The sequence below is a fragment of the Alligator sinensis genome, unplaced genomic scaffold, assembly GCF_000455745.1.
Source record: "Alligator sinensis unplaced genomic scaffold, ASM45574v1 scaffold72_1, whole genome shotgun sequence".
Taxonomy (NCBI): Eukaryota; Metazoa; Chordata; order Crocodylia; family Alligatoridae; genus Alligator; species Alligator sinensis.
This window is the reverse complement of record NW_005842547.1, coordinates 698,234-722,945: the sequence shown is the minus strand read 5'-3', so window position 1 is coordinate 722,945 and position 24,712 is coordinate 698,234. Positions and strand designations below refer to the sequence as shown.

The following is a 24,712-nucleotide window of genomic DNA, read 5'->3' as shown; positions in this document are numbered from 1 at the left end:
GAAAAATCCAAATTTGGCAGTGGGGAAGGAGACTAGGCATAAGTATTGATGCCATTTAGGCTTTGGGTTCTGGGGCTGTGCCAATGCAGTGGCTGTGGAAACCAGAACAACAGGTCCTGTAGGGCACAAATTAACAACTAACATCTCTTTTGCTAAGCTGGCTCAATGTTTCATTATACATCTTGTTCAGAAACTTATTTCAGGACTGAATTTGTCTGACTTCAGCTTCTAGCTATTGTATGCCTTTGTCTAATAGCCTGAAATGTCCCCACTATCACATCTCTTTTCTATGTTTAAGTGTCTATGCACAGGATAAGGTCACTTCTTAACTTTCTTTTTGACAAACTAAGTAATTTGAGCTTGAGTTCACACCTTACATTTTAAAGATGAAATTTTGAACTTCACATTTTTCAGCCCTTGAATGTTGTGGTTTTCCACTGACCTTTTTACAGGATTATCATTCACTCTGAAAAATTTACAACAGGACAGGATGCAGTATTCTACTTGCAGTCTTGCAAATGCTAAGTACAGTGGCAAGATTGTTTCTCTACTTCTACTTGAATAATTCAAAGACCAAGTTTAGTCATCTTAGTATGCTTCTAAGAGCTGATGTTGAGGGAGTTATTATAATCCCAAAAGCCATCCCCCCTTAGTCCACAGGAGTATAGTATCTTAATAGACAACAGAAAATATCATACATAGCCTAGAGATGGGCTTGTGCAAAAAGCTCCCATATAGCCTGTCAAAACTTAGGCTCCATGGATGAAAGTCTCCTGATGTGGTTTGCATCTAGCCCAGTCAGAAATATTTTACTACTAGTTAGGGGTTTCAAGGGAAGTATCCAGTTGTGCAAACTCCAGCTTCACATATAGGCAAGCTTCAGGTATGCCTAAATTAAGGGAAGCTGGCTGGCAGAATTAGCACATTCATTAGCTCTTCTTGTGACCTAATGGCTGACGGCTAGAAAATGATATTTAGAGATTTGCTTGTAGGACCTGGCTTGTAGGTAAAGTAGAAATGCATTAGAATAGTGGTCCAAGAGAATGGCAAGGATTAATTAGTTTCTAAAAGCCCATTTGTGACAAAGTTTCCTTTAAGGCCCATGTTAGGATGGTAAACCTGCTCTTTTTTCCCCGCCCTTTTCCCCTGCTGATTTATGGTGAGTCCGAACACTGAAAGAATTGGTCTTGCATTGCTCTTGCAGCTGATATATTGCTTACCTATGCCCAAATTAGAGATTTAATTGGGCATAAGTCTTAAAACACTAAGGTCAGCAGAAGCATAATCCTTATTCTAAGTAACATCAGCAAAATGACTTTTGTTTACTTAGTGGAATGTAGGGCTTCAAATGGTTAATCATTTGTCTAATCATTTGACTGTTTGTTTAGTTGTGGAATAGAGGGACTCAAATCAGACAGGGGAGGAAACTAGTGGTATATCAAGAGGGAAAATGCAAAAGTAGGCTTTTAAGATGATCAACCGCAAGTGACCGAAGGTAGTAGGGGTGACAGCCTCACACAGGCACAGAGTGAAAATTATCATGGTAATGGGCTAATGCATAGCCCATTCCATGGGCATAATGGGAGGAGGTTGGGGGAGGAGAATGGTCATGGTTTAATGCTAATGAGTGTAGACTGGAAGGTATAAATGTATGAATGCAATGATGTTCTGGGCCGCTCCCCAGTTGTGTGGGGACCCGCCTGAAGTTGCCTCCATTTCAATAAAGTTGTTCAATGCAGGGTGTGCTTGTGTTTGCGCCATGAGTGGTCGTGCTCATGATTCCATGGGCAATTGATTCATCGCTTCCGCAGTCGATGGGCCTCATGTGGAGTCGAGGTTTAACAGCCCACTGTGTCTGAAGCCAGCAGACACACCAGCTGGGAAAATAAAGATATGTACCACACTGTTCCATAACATGAACAGTGTACCCAAACAGTGATAAAAGACTCTGCAGTATTGGCACCAAGTCACAATGCCCAAATGCAGAGCCCTTGAGATTTTTGGTTTTGGTGAACAGACCAAATTAAGGTGTGTGCATGTAATGGGTTTGTTGGAAAAAAGGAATATGCTGACAGTACAGAATACAGATAGTATGATTACCACAGGGAAACCAGTCAATGATGCCTGGATATGAAGAGTCACCAGAGAGAAAGAGTACAAACCAAGGCATTTCAAAGCATCAAAGTGCCCTTGAGAGGGGAACCTGAGGCCACTATGGACAGAGGGCACACCACCAGCCCATCTCATCCACCCCACTGAGGAGGGGGTGGGGGGACTCGGCCTTTTACTTCCAGGATGCTGACATCTGACATTTAAGAAAGAAACTCAGGGTGATGCTCACATACTGGCCAGTTGTACTTTCCTCTGTGACAACTCTAGGACTTGTAGCTATAGAATTGGGGAGTTTATTTTGTTTGCCTTGCCTGCATTGTTCTTAACTGCTATCACTGTATATCAATAACATTCACCTAATTTTGAATGGAGAATTCATGGTTGGTCTGAGGGTTTGGGTCTGCCTGGAACCAAGTATCTGGGTCATAAATCCAGTGTCAACAATGGCTAGAGTACCTGCTTGTCATAAGTAGTAGTTTCTCAAGAGGAAGCACACTGTTAGTGCAAGTACATGGCAGAGATGGGATCTCATGTAAGTTTTCTTAACTACAGATGAATGTGCCCAAAAGGACCAGTATTCATTTACAGTGACATCCCCAGATGCATTGCCCTCAGGGCTAAGTACAGACAATCAAAAAGCCTAAGGCAGCATAGTTTCAATCTTTGCAGGTTTCTCTAAGCTGTGGGAGATTGGACCAATAATAAACTGAACTGACATTCATTTTTCAATTGGAAAAGGCAGCCAGATGCCTCTGGTGGCCTAGGCCACAAACTAGGGGACACTACAGCATACCTCTCAGCCAGACGGCCACTGTGAACCCAGCTGAATGGGGGCCAGCCCTGATTTGCTTGCTAGTACAGGCCCCCAACCCCCTGCTGTCCCCCCACACAGGGGGTTGAGGAGCTACTCATCCAGGTGCCGGCCCATGTGAGGGGAACCCCCACTTTAGGGAGTTTCCCCCGGCCCAGCCCGGGGTCCTCCCAGCCCTGGTCTGCCCTGTCATGGGGATACAGAGGACGTTTCCTCAGGTGGGAGGATATTTCCTCAGGTGGCAGGCATTACTTTGTGACATGGCATGTGGCATCCCATGCTAATGAAGCTTCCTAGGGGTCCCCCAGCCTGTGGCTACCCTGCCCCATGGAGCCAAGGAAAATCCTCTCTTCCCCCTCACAGCTGTTCAGTTCAGACACTGCTGCAGGTTGGAAAGGGAAGGATTTTCCAGGACCCAGGGGCTTGCCTGCACAGTTGGGTGTCAGGGCACAGGACGGCCCCTGCCCTAAGGGAGTTCCTTCACCTCAGAGTCCCCCCAAAGTGGGACTGCCCTGTCCCTGGGAGCCAAGGGCAAATTCCTCACCCCCCACTTCTGCTCAGCCACTACCACTGGTGGGAGGGAGGAGTACCCTGGGCCAGGTGCCTTTCTGTGCAGCTGTGCAGCCCCCACCTCAGCAGCCTTCCCCAACCCTGGGGTTCCCCAGACTGGGGATATCCTGCCCCATGGAAACCAAAGGTAATAAGGTAATGCCCCTCCCCCACCATTCCCCAGTGCAGCTGGACCACTGTTCCTTTCTGCCCCACCCACTGCTTCTCACAGAAAGTGGTGAGAGAGTTTGTGGGGAGCAAAGAGTGAGGTCTTCCTTGTGGCCCCAGGGCTGCTCCCACAGTGCTGGAACAACACAGCTCTTCTACCCAGAGGCAGGGTGGGGGTACCCACATTACCAGGGCTTTGCCATCATGCTGTGTCACAAAGTAATGCCTGCCCCCCACATTACCCATACACCAGACACTGAGCCCAGATGAACCCTTGAGCTCTGACACAGCCCCACAGGACTGGCTCTAGATCTTGCAAACACAGGGAACATCATGGCCCCACAAAATTATGGAACAAAGAAGATCACACACAGGCTATGAGTAAAGTATTCTCTACCATTAATTTAACTGTTTTAATGCTTAAGGGTTTGTTAACAGCACATGACGTTCAGTAATGTAGTGAGAATGAGTGGAAAATAAGCTAACAGATTCATAATGAATTGGTAGAGATTTACTTAAGTCACATTTTCATGTTTTCAGGGAAGGCAGGAAATCCCCAACTTTCCCTGAAGAGTGGGAAATAGCCGACCCCCACCCCCAAAATTGGCATGAAATTGCCTAAGGGAAGGAAAAAGAAAAGAAAAAAAAAACTGACCTGAAGCAAGCAGCAGCAAGCAGGGAGGAAAGAAAAGTTCAGAAAACCTTCCCCTGCAGCACAGGGGCTCCAGGGGAAGTACGGGGTTTCTCAGCCAGGCTCAGTGATTGAGTCAATCAGCATGCTGATTAGCCCAATCACTGGGCAACACAGGAGACTAGGAGGATTTAAAGAACATGAATACAGCACAGAGAGGCTGGCTACTGCACTTAAGATCAGTTCCACAGTCATCCCCACTCCCACTTCCACTCCCTTCCCCATCAGCTCCCACTGCTTCAAAATAGTCCACTACCCCAGCAGGATTTTTTTTTTCTTTTGCACTGGCTGTTTTTGGGTGCTGAATGCACCTGCCCCCTGCCCCCCCCCCCAACAAAAAGTGGTGAGGGGTGGGAAGAGGAAATGGCGGCCACTGGCACAAAAAGCACCTGAAATCAGTGCCTGCCAATGTGATGGCCACCTGAAAATAACTAGGAGCCAGAGCAATTTAAATAGATGTCTATGAATTGGGAGACATGCTGGGCGAGGCCTGTTGATGTGAACAGAGCATCTGAGTGCAGGCTGAGCACCTGGACCAACCAGTTGGCTGATGACATAGGCAGGAAAATCCGCAACCCCTGACCCTTCACCTGAGATTCTCCCCCAGACAGAGTCAGGACTTGTAGGAGAGACCCAGTGTGATTGTTTTCAGTTGTGAGTTACACCAGCTTCCATGTCCCAGATTGCCCAGGAGGTGCAGTATGTTCTGCTTGTTACCCTGCTTGACTCTCACGGGAACCTATGGGACATCATGTATGCCCACCTGGACATGATGTGGTAACTGGTCAGGATGGCATGTGCCTTCTTGCCCCTGACCCAGCAGCCAGCTTTCCCACATGGGGCCATCTACAGTACCCTGTGCCTGCCAAGCACGCTGGCCTGGGCCACTGACTTTCATGTAACCAAAGAGGATGAGGCCACCTAGTATACCATGACCACTGGGGTGGTCTGGCATTACCTCCAGAACATCAAGTGCCAGTTCTGGGCCCATGCCACTAGTGTCAACTGGTACATAGGTGACTGGCGCCTCTTGAGTCAGAGCAGGTCCCCTGGCAGCCAATCCGACTGACCGGGGGCGGGGGGGTACCCCATGGATGTTCTCACTCACCAAAAAGCAGCTGTGCCACTTGCAGAAGTCCCACATCCACTTCCAGAAGTGGCACATCCGCTTTTGCTGGTGGCCCCGCTCCCTGGCTGGTGATCACAGAGGGGCACTCACAAGGGCTCGCAGGGGAGGCATCTGCCCACCTGTCCACCAGCTAAACAGAAAGCCTGGCCTGACAGGGGGTGCAACAGCACTCTCAGGGGGTGTACATGAACCCTCATCCACCACCTATGCTTTGCAACTGAACTGGTGGAAGTGGATTGTCCTGGGCACCTGGGACAACAAACAGTGGGTTTAGACCTTCTGCATGTACCAAATGACCTTCATGGACATCATTGCCTAGCTGGTCCCGAACATCTGTCACTCTGAAGAAGCAGGTGGCCATTGCCATCTACCCCCAGTAGTTATTGCTATGTCACCAGTTTGGAGTGGGCAAGTCCATGGCCAGAGAGGCTGCCTAGGAAGCGTGCTGGGTCATTCACAACATCCTAGCAAACTCCTTCACCTGCCTATTGACCCACAGGAGGTGGTCACTGCATGGGCTTCCCCAAATGCATGGGAGCTGTAGACAGCATCCACATCCCTATCCTCTGCTTGGACCAGACACCTAGGCATTCATCAACTGCAAGGGCTTTTCCTCAGTCATTCTGCAGGCTGCATATTCCCACCATGGCTGCATCCCAGTGCCAGAGCACACAGAAATTAATGAAGAGGTTCCACTTTGAAGCACCTAGATTTGAACTGTCCTTCAGTGAGGGTTAATTTGTCACACAACTGGAGTGCTCTGAAGCCGTGCTCTTTTGTTTGGGCATGGCTTTAGAGTGCTTTCAAGGGTTCAATCACACAACAAACCTCTGTGCCTATAATGTCACTGCCCACCAAATTGCCCATCAGATGTTTATCAATGGAAAAATCCCCAAAACCAAAAACAAACAACATGCCCTGCCACCAAAGACTGGATAGTTACAAGCACTATAAAGAACTGTATTTTACAAGGCCCTTCTTAATAATGGAAATGAATACTGGTATTAATTCACTGAAGACTGAGCTCAGGTACTGGCACTTCTAGAGTCTGGGAAAGATTAACCTGACCTAAAGAGCTTCAGACTTCTCTGCTATGTTGTACTTACAAATTGTATAAATGACTGATATTGAACCGGTCTGCTTTATATATGGATAAACAGCTCATCCCTGAATAGGGTGGCTTTCACTAGGGAAAATCAACAATGACCCAGGTGCTCAATCTAACTCAACATACTGAGGATGATTTTGGAAGAGGCCAAATCAGTAAAGCTGTGTTTGTTGACCTAATAGCTGTCTATGATACAGTTAACCACCAACTCTTTCACAAGACCCTGGAAATGACAGAAGGTCTACACCTTAAAGAGCTGATATGAACCCTGCTCAAAAATGGACATTTTGTCAAACTGGATGGGACAAAAAAAGTAGATGCAGATGGAGGTAACAAATTAATGGCTTCCCCAAGGAAGCATACTTGCACTGCTGATACATACCATCTATACAATGATATTATATAACATCAATTATATATGGGTATATATATGTATCTATATAGAGAGAGAGAGAGAGAGAGAGAAAGAGAGAGAGTTATTTAGAGTTTTATATAGAGAGTTATAGATGTGTGTGTACCAAATATATTAGTTATATAACCAATCAATTTGGAAACAAACATTTAATCTATGCTTTCTACCTGTGCATAAAAGCCTAAAACACTGGTTTTGACCATCTTGAAAAATTCCTAAGCAAGGCACTAATTGGCCTAACCTCATACTATGGGCCAACCCAGTGAAAACACTGATAAGCTTCAGCATTTTATTTTGGTAGCAAGATGTATTTCTTTTGTTTTTTTCTCCTTTATATTGTATGATTATTATGTTTATATTGATTGTTACTGTTCTATATTACTGTTTTACTGATATTATATGATATAGGCCTATATATAAGGCCTAAAGTTAGCATAAGTCATGTCAAGTTTCTATTTTGTCTGTCAAGCTCCCATCTTGTCCCCATGCCCTGTTATGTAACCTATGACTCACACCTACCCCTCCTATATAACTTGGTTCCTGAATGAATGCGGATGAATGCAGGTGCTTGAGAGACAATGGCAGTAGGTCTAAAAATAGCTCCTTTTGAATGACCGAACCATCAAAACCAATACCTGGATCAAGGACCCAGCCATTGGAAACAAAAGATGAGGCAACCCACCATTGTGCCAGGCTGCACATGCTCAGTAAGAACACCTGGAAGCCTCTGGAACAGGACTGACATTGCCTGGACAGGACTGACATTGCCTGGACATACCCGCCCCACAGGAAATCATAGGTAGTCTGCCCCATACAAAGGGGTAGTGAAGACTGACTCCTTGGGACACCCTCTCCATCTGGACCAGCACTACACCACACCACCTATCCACCCAGAGGCCCTGCTAGCAAACCCACTCTGGACAACACCTGCTGGATGGAGACCCCTTTTCAGCCTGGATAGGTAGCTATCACCCCCACCCCTCTTCAACCAAGGACTTGGACTCTGTTTCTCTTCCCTACCTGGACTCCAGCCCTCCCACTGAGTCTCTTTCTCCTGCTGCCATTGTGAGTGCTTGTGTGTCTGTGTGTGTGTGGGAGTGGTTGTGTGAGTGTGTGTAGGAACCACGCTATACAGTATAGTGTTCATTTAATAAAACGGTTATTAGGACCCCTGAGTTGGGTTTTGCTTTACTATGGTTCCTGCCCTGCTCCAATCTCTGCTCCTCACTCCTCTAACTTCTGTCTCATTTCTCCCTCTCCTGTTTCTCGCTCACCGCCACCTCTAACACCTGTCCCATGCTCCTGTGGCTCCAGCTATCCTGAGATCCCCTCTGCCTACAAACCCCTGTTTCTTTGCCACTGTCTCATCCCCACTGCCTTTCCACCTGATCTCTGCCACTGTTTTGTCTCATCCCCACTGCCTTTTCCCTGGATCTCTGCTACCGCTATTGTCTCATTCCCACTGCTTTTTCTCCTGGTCTCTGCCACTGTTATTGCCTTGTTCCCACTGCCTTTTCCCTTGATCTCCCAGCTTTCTGCCTCTGTCTCCTGGCTGTTTCCTCTTTGCCACTGGGTTTTTTCCCTTGCTTCCACCCTCGCACCAGGTGACCCTGAGTAACCCCAGGGCCACTTGACCTTGAGTAACCCCAAGCCTCAGTTCCTCAGCCAGCTTCTCTCTAGTCTACCAGTTCTAATCCCAGTTCCAGAAACTTTCGAAGGCTGGAGCTGGGGGCCAGTGGCTGGGGCCAGGAGCTGGGGGCCAGAGGCTGGAGCTGGGAGCCAGGGGCTGGAGTCAGGGGGTGGTGGCTGGAGGCTGGGGCTGGGAGCTGGGGGCCAGGGGACATGGGGCCGGTGGCTGGAGGCTGGGGCCAGGGGCCAGAGGCCAGGGGATGGAGCTGGGGGCCAGGGACCAGAGGCCAGGGGCTGGAGCCAGGAGGTGGTGGCTGGAGCCAGAGCCTAGCACAGGCTCTCCAGCTTCGGGGAAGTGCTCCTCTCCCCCACATCAGGGCCGGGGAGTGGAGCACTTTCATGGATTCAGCGGAGCCTGCACCAGCCCCCTGCCCCAGCCTCCATTCCTGCCTCGCCTCACCTCAGGGAGGAGCCACTGCCTGCCCCAGTGAGGCTCCATTGACTATGGGACACTGCTTCTCTTCCTGGCCCTGATGTTACATGCCTCCTCACTCCCTGAGGTGATGTGGGGGAGCGGAGCAGTATCCCGGAGCCAGCAGAGCCTCACTTGGGCAGGCAGTCTCTGCTCCATGAGGTGAGGCAAGGCAGGGATAGAGGCTGGAGTAGGGGGCTGGTGTGGGCTCTGCCAGCTCTGGGGAAGTGCTCCACTCCCCTGCCCTGATGCAGGGGAGTGGAGCACTTCCTTGGAGGCAGCAGAGTCTGTGCCAGGCTCCCGCCCCAGCCTCTCCTGGTAAGCGGCCTTGAAAAGGCTGTGCGCAGCCACACTTTTAGTTGTGCGTGGCCACACATGTATGCACCTTAGAGGGAACCTTGGTGGTCGTTCCTAAAGAAAGTGATCCTTCGGGTGCAGAGGGAGATTATCCCAGTACAAGAGAAAAGGAAGAAAGGAGCCAAAAAACTTCCTTGGCGAAACAGGGAAATCCAGGGGAGCCTAAGGGCAAAAAAGAAGGCATATAGGTGGTGGAAACAGGGGGAAAGTACCAGGGAGGAGTATACCTACTTGGCCCACACTTGTAGAGAGGCAGTTAGAAAGGCCAAAACAACTACAGATCTGAGCCGGCGACACAAATTTAAGACAACAAAAAGTCTTTTTTTAGGAATGTAGGGAGTAAAAGGAAGGTGCTGGGCAGCATAGGGCCCCTACTGAACAAGAAGGAACAATTCATGACAGGGGGGGGGGGGGGGGGAAAGCTGAGCTCTTCAATGAGCTTTTTTGTCTCGGTGTTCCTGAACAGAGGTCAAGATAAGTCTCCTAATGAGTTCTTAGATAGGCATCAGAGGGACACCAGCCCAGCAACTGTCAACACTAACTTGGTGCAGAGTTACTTGGATGGACAAGATGTGTTTAAGTCAGCAGGCCCAGATGAGCTTCATCCAAGAGCACTGAAGGAATTGGCTGGTGTCATAGCAGAACCACTGGCACGGCTGTTTGAGAACTCATGGCCCTCAGGTCAGGGCCTGGAGGACTGGAAAAGGGCAATGTGGTCCCTATTTTCAAGAAAGGGAGGAAGGAGGATCCGAGTAATTATAGGCCAGTCAGTCTCACCTCCATTCTTGGAAAGGTCTTTGAAAAGATTATGAAGGTTCATATTTGAGGGAGTCCAGCGGGAAAAAACAATGCAGCAGGGAAATCAGCACTAAGCTTGAGCAGTGGAGTCTGAGTTGTATTTCAGTGGGCTGCCCTGTGTGGGGAGGGGATGTGCAAAGCAGCCTGGGATGCTGAGGGACTGGGAGGTAACATGAGTCAGGAGGAGGTCTGGGACAAAATGTTGATAGACCAGTTTAACTTAAATAAGTCATCCAGGTCTATCTTAAACTGGTTTGGGGCATTTTAAAACTGGTCTATGTGCACTGAAATTCTGCTCTGTTACAGATTTAAAGAGGCTTCTGACCATTTATACCAATTTATGTATAATTTCTGTCCGTAACCCAGGAAAGTAAAGAGCGTAACAGAGAAGGAGTAGCTATCACGGACCAAATCCTTCTCTAATGAGAAACCGAATAGGTGCAGGTGTTGATTCCAGGAACCATACATATACATGAATGGTGAACAAGTTAAGAGGCTGTGACTTAGATGACTACACAGTCCGGTGGTTGGCGAATTGGCTGGAGGGTAGCACCCAGAGAGTCATGGTGGATGGGTCGGTTTCGACCTGGAAGGGTGTGGGCAGTGGGGTCTCGCAGGGCTCGGTCCTTGGACTGATACTCTTTAATGTCTTCATCAGTGACTTGGACAAGGGAGTGAAATGTACTCTGTCCAAGTTTGCAGATGACACAAAGCTATGGGGAGAAGTGGACACGCTGGAGGGCAGGGAACAGCTGCAAGCAGACCTGAACAGGTTGGACAAGTGGGCAGAAAACAACAGAATGCAGTTCGACAAGGAGAAATGCTAAGTGCTGCACCTAGGGAGGAAAAATGTCCAGCACACCTACAGCCTAGCGAATGACCTGCTGGGTGGCACGGAAGTGGAAAGGGATCTTGGAGTCCTAGTGGACTCCAAGATGAACATGAGTCGGCAGTGTGACGAAGCCATCAGAAAAGCCAATGGCACTTTATCGTGCATCAGCAGACGCATGACGAATAGATCCAAGGAGGTGATACTTCCCCTCTATCGGGTGCTGGTCAGGCCGCAGTACTGCGTGCAATTCTGGGCAGCACACTTCAAGAGGGATGCGGATAACCCAGAGAGGGTCCAGAGAAGGGCCACTCGTATGGTTAAGGGCTTGCAGACCAAGCCCTACGAGGAGAGACTAGAGAACCTGGACCTTTTCAGCCTCCGCTAGAGAAGGTTGAGAGGCGACCTGGTGGCTGCCTATAAGTTCATCACGGGGGCACAGAAGGGAATTGGAGAGTATTTATTCACCAAGGTGCCCCCGGGGGTTACAAGAAATAATGGCCACAAGCTAGCAGAGAGCAGATTTAGATTGGACATTAGGAAGAACTTCTTCACAGTTAGAGTGGCCAAGGTCTGGAACGGGCTCCCAAGGGAGGTGGTGCTCTCCCCTACCCTGGGGGTATTCAAGAGGAGGTTAGATAAGCATCTAGCTGGGGTCATCTAGACCCAGCACTGTGTCCTGCCTATGCAGGGGGTCGGACTCGATGATCTATTGAGGTCCCTTCCGACCCTAACATCTAACATCTAACATCTATGAACTAACAAATTATTTTGGACATACTTACAGACATGAAAATATCCTCCCCATTTAGATTATTTTTATTGCCCCCTAATATAAGAAGCAATCACTATTTGAGGTAAGTAATAGATTCTCTTCTAGTAAGCAGTTTGTTTTACCAGTTAAGAGTTAGTCAAATGGGCAAGGATAATAAGGTTAATGAGGGCAATTCATACAATTTTGAACAATTTTTTATTTAATATTCTTTTATGAATACTTTTTTTCTGTGTAATATGTGTTCCTGGAGTTACACTCCGCACCAGCTGAAACCCACAGACTCACCAGCTGTGAGAAAATGGCTGATGACAGTTTAAGGATTAGCAAAAAAATAAATTACCTCCTGAACAATCATGGTTTATAAGGCCTGTTTAGGGAAATCTGCAGAATTTAAATGTTATATTAGTAAAGGTGCAGCTTCCCACTTAAATCCTTCCCTGTGTCTCTTGTTGTCCTGATCAAGTCCTATTCTAAGGTACTGCTTTCCGACAAAATCTCCCATTCTGTAGGATTAAACTACATACTTTATTCCAAGATGCACTTTAGAACTGGGTACCCTATTCTTAGAAATAAAAGTATATTAATTCCTTTCATTAAAATATTATAAATATGAATTGTGTAGGAAAGCAAATGATGTTTATTTTATATTAATACAAATATACTTTTACTCATATAATACACACATGCATTCATACATACATACATACACTCACACATAGAATATAATCATATAGTACAATCTTAATTTTCCTACCAATTTTTTTCTATCTTGAAGCCAAAAAATAGTTTAACTGAATTAGAATAATTACTTCAATTACTTATTTCAAAGCAATCATAAAAGAAACACAAGGTAACAACAATTGTATGTTCCATCATAACTGCATTTGGATATTAGGGCTGTGCAGGCCCTATTTGATTTAGATTCAGCCCAAATCTGGGACAGTGATTTGATCCATTGGTTTGGATCACTGTCCCTGATTCGATTTAGCCGAATCCAAATATTTGTTGCTGACTTGGCAAATCAGTGATTTGGACACAGGCACAGCTTTAAATGTTGTTTTCTATATACTTTGAGGTAGCAGCGCAGCTCGCGATCACTGTGGTGCTGGGGTGGATGGAGCATCCCATAGGAACATGGGGGGCTCTCCAGCGTGATTGGCAGAGACCCTGCTTCTGGGTCTACTAGGAAGCATGCTGGGCCCTCCCCTGCACCCGCCCAGCTTGGTGATCAGCTGCAGGGGGACCCCCAATGCCACCCCCAGATTCAGGAGGCACCAGGCCCCAAGCCAGGGGGGCACAGGGAGGACCCCCCTGCATGCTCCCCGGTGGACCAGGAAGTGGACTGGAAGTGCTTCTGGTCCACTTCCAGATCTGCTGCTGAGCATGGTGGGGAGCCCCACATGTTTCTGTGTGACACTGCTTCTGCCCCAGCACTGCAGCATTCAGAGCCCCTGCTACCTAGAGGTATGTAGAAAAAACATTTAAAGCTGTATCTATGTGTGAATTGCTTAATCTGTCTGAATCTCTCTGAGTTGATTGGGAGGGTTCTGAATTGATTTGGAGATATTAAAGGATCCTCTGATTTGATTTGGATTTGGAGATTTGGTCACCAAATCAGGCCAAATCTCCGCGAAATTGAATCAGGGACTGAAGCTTTGCACAGCTCTATTGGATACAGCCTAAATAATATTTTGATAGAGCTAATGGAAAATATAACATATTAATAGTCTTAGTATTGTCAAACTAATGAAGTCATGTCTCTGTTAAGAGAAAAATAAAGAAATAATTTTCAGCTCACGATGACAATCTGAAAGAGATACGGTGGCAATCTGCTATTGGATAATTTCCTGATCTTTAAAATAAATAATATATTAAGGAGGGTTTGAATGCCTTATTAGGGTACATGCAGAAGTTACATTTAGATCAACCTAAATCAATTGATCTAATAAATCAATCAGTCAGTCAATCTAAATGCCATTCTGTGAAGACATCCAGGGGGTTTTAAGTGAGCCAAAAATGGCTGACCCAATCTAAATTAGTTCACTTAAGTAAATTAACTATTTTAGATTAGGAATAGATTAACCCAATCAGGAAAATGTCTACAGACATTCAGGGTGCAGCCCTAGGGTTGGGAAGGGCTGCCCGCTCACCTCAGGGCTGTGCTCCTTCTGCACCCCACCCCACCTGACTGGGCCATTTTTAGTCCCCTGACCTGCCATCCCCAGATAGAGACCACCCCCCACCACCCTTTTGGGACTTGATCCTGCCAAACCCCTCTGGGCCTGTTAGCCCCCACAGTCCCACCCCTTCCTCCTCCCACTCTAAGCTTCTTTACACTGAGTTCTCAGTACAGCTACAGGCACCAGAAAACATCTGCACATGCCACTTCTGATCTATGATCACAAAGCATAAAGTAAGCCACCATAGTATACCGAATGATCACTGACCATAGACTGGTTGTGGTGAACATTTGTACACATACTTAAAGTCATCTGCACTCTTTAACACTGTGCATGGTCACCCTCAATGTAATCATGTTACCTATGGGAAGGGTGGAGTCTTACTACTCAAAGTTTCCACACAGACATAAGTTCCATGTGACTCTAAGGCTGTTTCTACACAGCCACTAATTCCTTACCATTCAGAAGGCAATTCATCAATATCTCCCCTTTTAATCATGACAAAATATAGGTTTAATATTTCCCCTTGAAAATCCAGACACCCAGGAGATTCATACCTGTGTAACTTACCTTAATTTTGCATACCAATTTCTGCTCCAGAAATGATAGGTTTAATTTCTGTCAATTAGACAGATGAGCAGTTCTACTAGGGCAGCTGTGAACAGTAGATCCTATATCACTGCCTGAATACAAGAGACTGCTTGTCCTGAAGAAAGGCTACCGTGGGATAAGCTAATGACACAGTGTACCAGTATATCTTAACCACAGTTCCTTTTGGTATGCAAAATAATGGGGAAAGTTATAGGATGTAGGTCATCATCCATTTCTTTTTTTAACAGCAGTGTAAACATGTTCTCTTTCTATACCCTGGGTGTGTTCTTTCATAAAGGAGATGTTACTGTTTTATGTTGATGGATATTTTTAATATACCATTAAAGGGATATGTTTTTCCCTAATAAAAAAAACCAACCCAAAATAAACAGAAACCCTCTTAAAAGAAACCACTCACTCAGATGTAACTGAAGGTATTTGATATTTCAGGAGCATTATATTAATATCAATTGATAGTTTCACATGCTAGTGCCTTACAGTGTATATGCAATCCAAGTTATCAAACATCACAAAAAACACTAACACAAATCATACATAGTATTTATAAAGTTTGAAAACTCTATTTTCAGAATCTCAAAAAACCCACATTAGCTTTATTACAACTCTTAAAAGAAGCTTGTAATTTTTTAAATTGCAAGCACAGTAAGAACAGTTATTGAAAAATTAATTCACCAGCCAATATGCAGAATTTATTAAAAACAAAACAAAACCACTTTTCAGAACAAAGATCTGGAGAATAGCTTTTTATTCTGGAAGATAATGGGTAAATATCTGTCTTTGCTTGCTTTTAAAATAACCACATATTCCTAGTCCAAATACCACCCTTTTCATTTTATCTTCACATACCTTCATCTACTACAATTTCAATTGATAAATATTGTTCCATCAATATGTTCATTTAAAGCATCCTTATTTGCTTTTGTTTTCTACTTTTCTTTATAACTACAGTAATGAAGTACTATTCAAAATTATAGCTGTCTGAACTCTGAGCAAATAAAGCTTGGCAATTAGTCCCTCGCCACTAGCACTTTGTTCTCTGCCCACTGTTCTGACATTTATCATGTGGTATTAACGATTTGATGAATGAAATGAAAGCATGTGACCACCTACCCACACACCTTGGCAGAGGTGCACTCCAAACACGACGACCACCACCCAGGCAGGTAAGTTTATTAGCACCTTCTAAACGATATCCAGGAAAACAAGAAAATGTCAAGGAGTCTCCAACACCAAAGTGAAAACCAATTCGTCTGCTGAAAGCAGGAACACCAGGGTCATCACATGGTTCCAGGTCATATTCTGCAGAGAAGAAAATAGAACATATAAATAAATGCAACAAGCCTCCTGTATCTTAAAACATATGCAGAGGGGTGTATGGGGTTTATATAAATCAAGTATGAAAACATCTTCCTCAGTTCTGTCCTCTACTTTAAATATTGTTTGATTCTTTCAAAACGCAAAATGATAAGGATAATTTATGCAGGTATATCATTACATTTATTTTCTTAATTTCAAAAACTTTAAAAACAGATTCCTGGATAAGTCTATAATTGAGCTTTAAGTGAAAGTAGCTGTTTTACTGCATGAATAGACACAGAATTTAGTATTGTGCAGCCCTTACTCTCAATGCTATCAAAAGGAATGGTATCAATGGATCAAGGACAATATATAGCTCTTAGTTGTTATGTCTGCAGTTGTAAGAAAGTAGGAATTCTTTTTTTAATCCACTTAAGAGAGTGATTGTTTATTTTTTCCTCTTACAAGGCAATTATCAAGAAGATTGATTTAATTTTGAAATATTTGAAAAAAAAACACTCTTTAGTCTCTTTTTACTTTCTTTTAATAATATTTTATACAGTTGAGTTGAAAAGACCAAAAATACAAACTATGACAACTAACAGAGATGTAATATATAAATCTAAAAAGGAAAAGCAAAAACAAATGAATCATATAATATGAAGATTATCCTTTATCAGTATTTTACCAACTACTAAGAACAAACTGTTATTTCAATAACAAGAAATAACAAACTTAAAAGTAGGCTTTAAATTATAATTCATTTAATTTCAAATAACATTAAAAGATATCAGATTGGTTTATATAAAATACAATCCTCTTATTTTGACCACACGTATTAAAAAAGCAATAAGGTATACACACTTGACATTTATAAAAACCACAGGGAAATATAGAAAAAAAAGATAAATTGTTCTTCCATTTCATTTTGTTTTCCAAGATATATTTGGAAGGAGTGCTTCTGAGAAATAATATTAATTAATTTATTTATTTTGCTTAATATTTGTGGCATGCTAAAAAGTGGTGTAGAAAATAGATGTTAATATGGTAGGTGACAACTAATATTTCCATCTAAACAGTAAAGAAAAGTAGGTATTGACCTATATTACCTTTTGTTTGGATGGAAGAAACCATGGTATAAATAATAGAATAATTAACATCAGAAATAGAAAAGAGAAAATATTTGTTAGATGTATGGATTCAAGTTTATTCTTTAGAATGTATTAATCTAGGAAACCCAATTTGTTTTATAGTAGTAAGTTATAAACACACATGAAGTTTAAAGAATAAATAATAAAATAGTGTCCGATATACTTGGCTGCAGCCTAAGGGAGGAGAACATAATATATGCGGGGTTATGAAGATGACTTTAACCCATATATAGGGCTTTCTCGATCCTGGCTGCAAACTGTCATGAAGATGAGGCAGGCAGCCATCATTTGATTACAAGACAAGCAGAACATAGGTGCTGGGTGGAATAGGAACCATTGCCCCCATACTGATGCACACTCTGGCAAGCATTGTGCAGCCAACAATGCTAATGTTAAGGCTTTTTGCTGGTGAAGACTGATGAGGGCCAATATCTCTGTCCTAAGGTTAAGGACTTAGATCTGTAAACTGTTGAGCATTCTCAACTGATCCCGAGAATAAAAGGTGCCATTGACCTTAGGCTAGATCCATGATAAGATTCTGGTGGCACAATGCTGAGCACTATAATATTTAATTCTTAGGTATCTTGTTACCTAGTTGCATCTCCAACCCTGAGTTAGGGTCCCCTGTATAAATCACAGAACACTGTGGACACCTTAGAAAGGGTTTTGTAAAGGCCAAAACACCAAGTGAAGAGATACTTATTCTAGCAAGGAAGAATTACTTGAGAGAGGCCTGTGTCTTAAGTTTCACTCTTCTCTAGGGTACCAACTATTGTGGTTTCATTATCCTTTCTCACTCACATAGGTAGGAAGTGACCTGGATCTAACTTCTCCTCTAATGAATTCTTAATAGAAAATTGTGAGTTATTAATTAGAATATGAACCCAAACTTCTCCCAGGGGAGAACCATATGCAGTATGCCATGGAATCACTTTCATGGTTTCTCTTGCCCGATGATTGGTTACTTATTCTCTCCCCATCCTAAAATACCCGCTCATAAGATACCCTATTGCCTGGACTGCTGGATTGAACATTTACCTGGAAGATGAGAATTGAAGTTACAAATTCCCTCACACGGGATGGAACTGAACCTAGATTTCTACCTTCCTGAGTGAGAATTCTAACCACTGAACTATTAGATAGAAGGCCACCGGTGACCAACTATGTTAGTGGTTGTGTTTTGTGGAGCGTCTTATCTGGCACTTGTCTCAGAGATGCCCACTAGATTAGGCCCAGCATTAGCTCCACAGCACTTTCAAAATTAAGGCACCTCTAGGAATACTCAGACTTTTAGGTGTATAGGGAATTTTGCAGGCCTATATCTATGCCTATAGATTCCTGACACTTCCAGGGATGAGTAGCACTGTTCAGGAATTTGGGGAGAACTACATTTTACTTAGGCACCTTAGTTATTATTAATCTGACACAATCCTTATCTAGAACCAAGAGTAAATGTTAGCTTAAATTGTGATGAGCAATGGCTGATATATGATTCACACTACTGTAACTGCCAAGGAAATGCTTGTTACTTATGAACATAATTTAATCTTCTTTCAAAATCTATTTCCTTATTCATATATTTTAGTAATCATTCCCACAGTTGGATTTATATTATATACTTCAGGTGCTTATTCATTTTAAAAGACTTGTCATTTAATTTGATTGAATCATATCTTATTCCTACATTTTTGGAGAGCATAAATATGTTGTTTAACTGAGAGCATGGTCACACAAACAAGTAACCACGGGACAAAGGAAAACGGGGCTTTTCAATGTTTCAGTTGCTCTTTGGTAACTGCCTATGTATACATACTTACTCTGAGGTAAATAAAAGCTAGTCTGCTGTAACTTAACCATGAATAAAAGAGGAACAAACTATGACGGTTTAGCTTTCATTAACCATGGGATAACTATGTGCACAGGGTCAGTTACAACAGCAGCTGTAAAACCCCATCCTTCATCCTTCTTTACCTCATTGGTAACCTGCTCATATGTCCAAGCCCTAACATCAGCGACTCTCAACCAGAGTGCTGCAGCACCCTGGGGTGCTGTGAGATCTTTTTAAGTAAGTACTAAAACATGGAGCAGTTAGCCACCCGTACTACACAGTGCGCATGGTGCACAGTTAGTTTTAGCAGCTACTTCGTAGCAGCATGCTATAATGGGGGGGTGCGTTGCTATGGTGAAATAGCTGCTGGTCATGCATAGACACCCATGGATGCTACGTCACCATAGAGCATAGCTATAGCAATGTAGCATCATGTGTAGACATGTCCTTAAGTGCATAAACACCAGCACATGTTTTACAAGATAAATCCAGAGATCTAAAATGCAAATCCATTGTGTCAAAAGCTTTCTGACCTGCTGTGATCTTTCTGAAGAAAGAACTGCTTTGTTATATCAGCCCGAATCCAACAGAACTCCCAAGTCAAAATGACCTCTGTCACCCCCCACTCCCCGCTCCCTGCCCCCCAGTCATTAGGTTCTATCCTTGGAAAATTACAAATGTGTTATTATTTTCCATGGATAGAATCTAATAATCGGAGGGTGGTTTTCAGTTTGTTGCCTCCCCCCCCCCCATCTCCACTGCTGCAGTGGCAGGGGAGCAATCAGCAAGGAAAGAAGCAGCAGGGGAGGATGTCAGGTATCATGCCCCTTTCCCCCCGTACCCCATCTTTCCTCATGCCGTTTGACCCTGCTTGTGACTGCACTGCTAGCACCTGTCTCTCCTGCCACTTGTGTTGTCCCCCAATCCCCAGTGCCTGCCTTCCTCTTCTACTTGAGCTCCATGCCTGCTTTCAGGCACTTTCTCCCCTTCTCCCTATGCCTGAGCCCCAGTCATTTGCCCCCCTCAGTGCCTTTCCACCACATTACCCAATTCAGCAGTTCTGGCTCTGGATTCAGCCTGAGGCCCAGAGCACACAGTGCCACGAGCCCCAGCCAGGCAGAGGCAGTAGCAGCAGATCCAGCCCTGGCTCAAGACTGGGGCCAGAGCTGGAGCTGTTGCAGTTCCTGTATGCTCCCCCAGGCTGAACACCAAACAATTTCCCCTTTGCGCTGTGTGATCCACCTGCATTCCCCCCTGCACTTCATGATCTCCCCTATGCTTTCCTACTCTGCACTGTGCAATCTCCCCTGAGCTCCCCCCACTGTGCACTGTACAGTCTCCCACAGGCTGGGGCTGGAGTCAAAGCCAGAGCCGCAGCAGCTGCCTTATCTGGGCTATACGCAAATCTAAGATGAAGTTTATTTTTTTTCCATGTTGAATGGAGAAAGCTCCATCTTAGATTTGAGTAAATACGGTATACATAACTATAAACAAAATAGACATTTAGCTTCATGAACATATTCTCTTTCTCTGATCTTTATAAAAATTAAAGTATATTTTACACCTATGTTTTACATGTGCAATAGTCAGTAGTAGATCCAGGAACAGGGCAAAGGGGTGTAGTCCCCCAAACTTTGTCCATGCTGAACATGTGCAGTGAGCTCTGACCTCTGTACCTGATTAGCACAGGTTCCTTTCAGACCTTCCTGACCAGGTACAGACATTCAAAATGCCCAAAGCAAAAGTGAGCTAGTTATTTACTGTATACTAAGAGCCCTAAGTTAGATCTGTCGCAAACAGAACACACATTAGCCCTTTGGTGGGGGTGGGGCATGCAGGCTACTTGTACTAGAGAGGCCAGCAGGTTGGGGCCACTCTCATATACCTCCCTGTCAACTCTGTAGGCGGTGCCACCATTCATAGGCTGCCAGGCATGGCATAGCATCCCTCCCCCCACCTCCCTCAGCAGCATCAGCCACAGGAATGACAGCCACTGGCACGCAGCAGAGGCAACCCTGCTTGGCTATGCCTAATGGCCTGATCCTGCTACCTGGCAGCCTGATCCTGCTACCTGGGGCTGCTCCAGCTTGTGAAGATATGGGTAGGGGCCCCTGACTGGGTGTGTGGGAGCCCACCGCCATGTTTCCTGGAGCTTGGAAGCCCTCCTCTGTCCCTCCCCCTGGCAATTTCAGCCACAGGCATGACAGCTACTGGCACACACTGGATACAAGACTGCCTGGTCCTGCTCCCTGAGGCTGTGCCAGCTTGTGGAGGTATGGAGGTCCCTGGGTGGGTGTGTGGGAGCCCACACAGGAACCCCCATATCTCCATGAGCTGGTACAGCTCCAGGGAGCAAGACCAGAGTCAGGCAACCCTCCCCCTACTCCACACCCCCTCTGCAGCATCAGCCACTATGTAGATTCAGGTCTGTGGCAGCCTGGGGGCAGGGCCAACTAAGCACTCGGTGGGACCAGCTGAGCTTGACCTGAGTTCCAGGGGAGGTTACAGGGGAGTCACAAAGAAGGCTGGGATGTCAGAGGAAAAGCAACCTAACTTAAGTCAGGAGGGGATCTGGTGCAGAGGTTCGATAGACTGATGTAACCTAAATCACTTAAGACTGATACTACATCGATCCAGGTCCCTCTTAGACTGGGTTGCACAATGTTTAAACCAGTCTATGTGTGCTGAACTTCTGTCAAGTTATGGATGTAGACCTGTTTCTCATCACTTATACCAGTATAAGTGTAATGTCTGTATTTGGCCCCTGTGAGAAGCCAGCTCTGAGCTCACCAGCTGACCAGGGCAAGGTCTACCCAGAGCCCCTGCTTTCACTTGGCTTCAGAGTTCAAAGGGTGAACACTACTGCTGTTCACCATTCCCTTGCTTTCTCCTCCCCACTGAATTTAGCAGGTAGGGGAAGGAAAGGCTGGAGGCAGCAGCACTCATGCCCTGAGCTTCAATGTGATGTGAAGGCAGGAGCTCCCATACAGACCCCCTGCAGACCCTTGTATGGCACCATGTAACATGGCCCCTACCCCATTACTAGAGTGGAAGGGGATCTAGGGGTCTGATCCCACATCCTACTTCTCCTTCATCTTTTCCTGATGGTTCACATGTCCACATGTGGTGTCCCTGTTCCTGATTTCTAATATCCCTGGTTCCACCTCCCTCCCCCAGCCTTGCCCCCTACCCCCCATTCCTTTAATTACACCTTGTTTGTGTTGCTAGAGGCAAACCCACAGGCAGAGAAGACTGAAACAAGATGGTTCCTGGGTCCAGGTGCAGTCACTGTCTGATGACCCAAAGGGCCAGAGATGAAGGGTCACCTGGCCCAGAATGCCCTGTATAAGTTTAAGGCTCCAGATGGGAGAGGGCAGTCTGGCCATAGTAGCTGCTGGGGACATATCCCTGAAGGAGGGAAGCAGGGTCCAAACCCCAGACTATGAAAAGAGGACTCAGGAGGACAGCCCAGGTGAAGGAAACCCAATGACCTACACTGGAAGGAAGCTAAGTACCCCAAGCTTTTTTTGTTTTTCTGTTACTTGGAATTTGCCACTCAGGACATTTCTTTGAGCTGGACCAGTGCGTGGCTTTGGAGTTTTCATTTTCCTTGGAGGACTGGATTGTGGCTGTAGTGGACGCAGAGGCCACTGAAAGGGATAATTTGGCACCTCAATCTTCAGACTCAATTGAGAGGTAAAGGATAAAGACTGGGGTATGGTCTGAGCCTGAGAGGGGCAAAGCCTGCCCAGGATGGTAAGGCAGGACCATAACAGGGGAGACAGGACCTCTGGCCCGAGCTGCCAGTGTGTAAGTACCATGAGGCCTGGAACCTGAGATTGCAAGGGCCCAGCCAAAGCTGAGCCAGAAATATGTGACTGTGAACTGTGGGCCTAAAGCTAGAAGGTTCAGTCAGAGTATAAGTGAGATGAGTCCAGGGGAAGCCACAGACCAGGTAAGGGACCACTTCTCCAAAGCCCTCATTGCTCTCTGGGTAGCCTCCCCTATTTAGTTATTACATCACGACATGGCAGGAAAGAATACAAAAAAAGGGAGAGAATAGGGAGTGCTAGTGAGATGGGTATACTGGGATGGCACCTGTGGACATCCTACGCAGAGCCAAAAGGATGTGTCACCAAACACTCTCTGGATCTGTCCCTAACAATAGTATAAATAAAATATCCATACTGTTGGCTGCTGACATATATATATGGAGGGCAGGGAACCATAATGCTTTACAGGAAGAGGAAGTATGATGGTTTGACCTAGTTCCCCAGCATCTGTATAGATTGGGCACTTCACCAGGGCCTACTGAAGTGCCCAATTTATACAGACATTGAGCAAGCTGTGTCAAACTAACACAGTGCCTCTTCTAGTCCTGTGCTGTAGTAGGCGTGGGGGTGCGCAAAGCTAAACCTAAGGCTCCAATTGTTTTTTTCCATGTATGTAAGTAGCCTTTATTATCTGTCTATATAGCATATATTAGTTTATTTACATGTTCAACTTGTGGCCAGGGCCGACCTTACAAGGGGCGAATCGGGGTGACCACCCCGGCCCCAACACTTTTGTGGGCCCCATGGAACCGGGCAGAGTGGCTGCAGTGATTACACAGTGCAGCTGGCTTCATGTTTGGCTATTCAGCACTGCCCCCTACCCCCGCCACCAAAACCATTTCTGACTTCCTTGCGTCCGGGGGTGGAGCCCCGCACAGGCTGATTTGCCCTGGGCAAACCTTGCTCAGGTTGTCCCTTCTTATGGCATACTGAAATCAGAATCTCTTAAAGTTGAGCTTAACCTGAAGTCAAACTAACCCCTGCAGGATTTTTTCAACTGCAGAGAAGCTGAAGAATAAACTTAGCAGTACAGTCACTTTGTAGTAAAAAATTGCTCTTAAAAAGTAGAACAGAGGAAAAGAGCTTATGCGCGGTAGATCAAAAATAGAGAAGTGACTCTTTTGCATGCTTAATGTTTCATTTTCTATTTGTGTTATAGATTTTGATCACTTCATAGATTTCATAGACATCAGGGCTGGAAGGGACCTCGGAAGATCATTGAGTCCAGCCCCCCGCCCAAAGGGCACGAAGTCAGCTGGGGTCATAGGATCCCAGCAAGATAAGCATCCAGTTTCATCTTGAAGGTGTTCAATGAAGGCGCTTGAACCACCTCCGGTGGCAGGCTGTTCCAGACCTTGGGGGCTCGGACAGCAAAGAAATTCTTCCTTATGTCCAGCCTGAAACGATCTTGAAGTAGTTTGTGACCATTCGACCTCGTCATCCCTTGGGGCGCTCTGGTGAACAAACGTTCCCCCAGATACTGGTGGTCACCCCTGATAAACTTGTAGGTGGCCATCAGATCACCCCTAAGCCTGCGCTTTTTCAGGCTAAAGAGCCCCACGGCTCTCAGCCTGTCATCGTAGGGTCTGCTTCCCTGACCTCTGATCATGCACGTGGCTCTTCTCTGGACTCTCTCAAGCTTCTCCACATCCTTTTTGAATTGTGGAGCCCAAAACTGGACACAGTACTCCAGCTGCAGCCTCACTAAGGCCGAGTACAGGGGGAGAATGACGTCCCGGGATTTGCTTGAGAAGCATCTATGGATGAAAGCCAGCGTTTTGGTCGCTTTACTAGCCGCCGCATCGCATTGCAGGCTCATGTTCATCTCGTGGTCAATGATGACCCCCAAGTCTCTTTCTTCCATAGTGCTAGCCAACATAGCACTGCTGAGCCTATAAGGATGCTGAGGGTTTTTCTTCCCAAGGTGGAGAACCTTGCATTTATTGGCATTGAACACCATCAGATTCTCGTC

General features: G+C 45.6%; 1 protein-coding gene across 1 annotated transcript in view; it reads right to left on the bottom strand.

Moving 5' to 3' along the window:
* Positions 1–24,712, bottom strand: part of LOC102386534 (CUB and sushi domain-containing protein 1) — a 796,348-nt gene that overhangs the window by 336,508 nt on the left and 435,128 nt on the right. Inside the window, exon 17 of the mRNA XM_006032113.1 lies at positions 15,743–15,931. Within this exon, the coding sequence (XP_006032175.1) occupies positions 15,743–15,931 (189 nt within the window). The remainder of the gene's footprint in view (positions 1–15,742; positions 15,932–24,712) is intronic.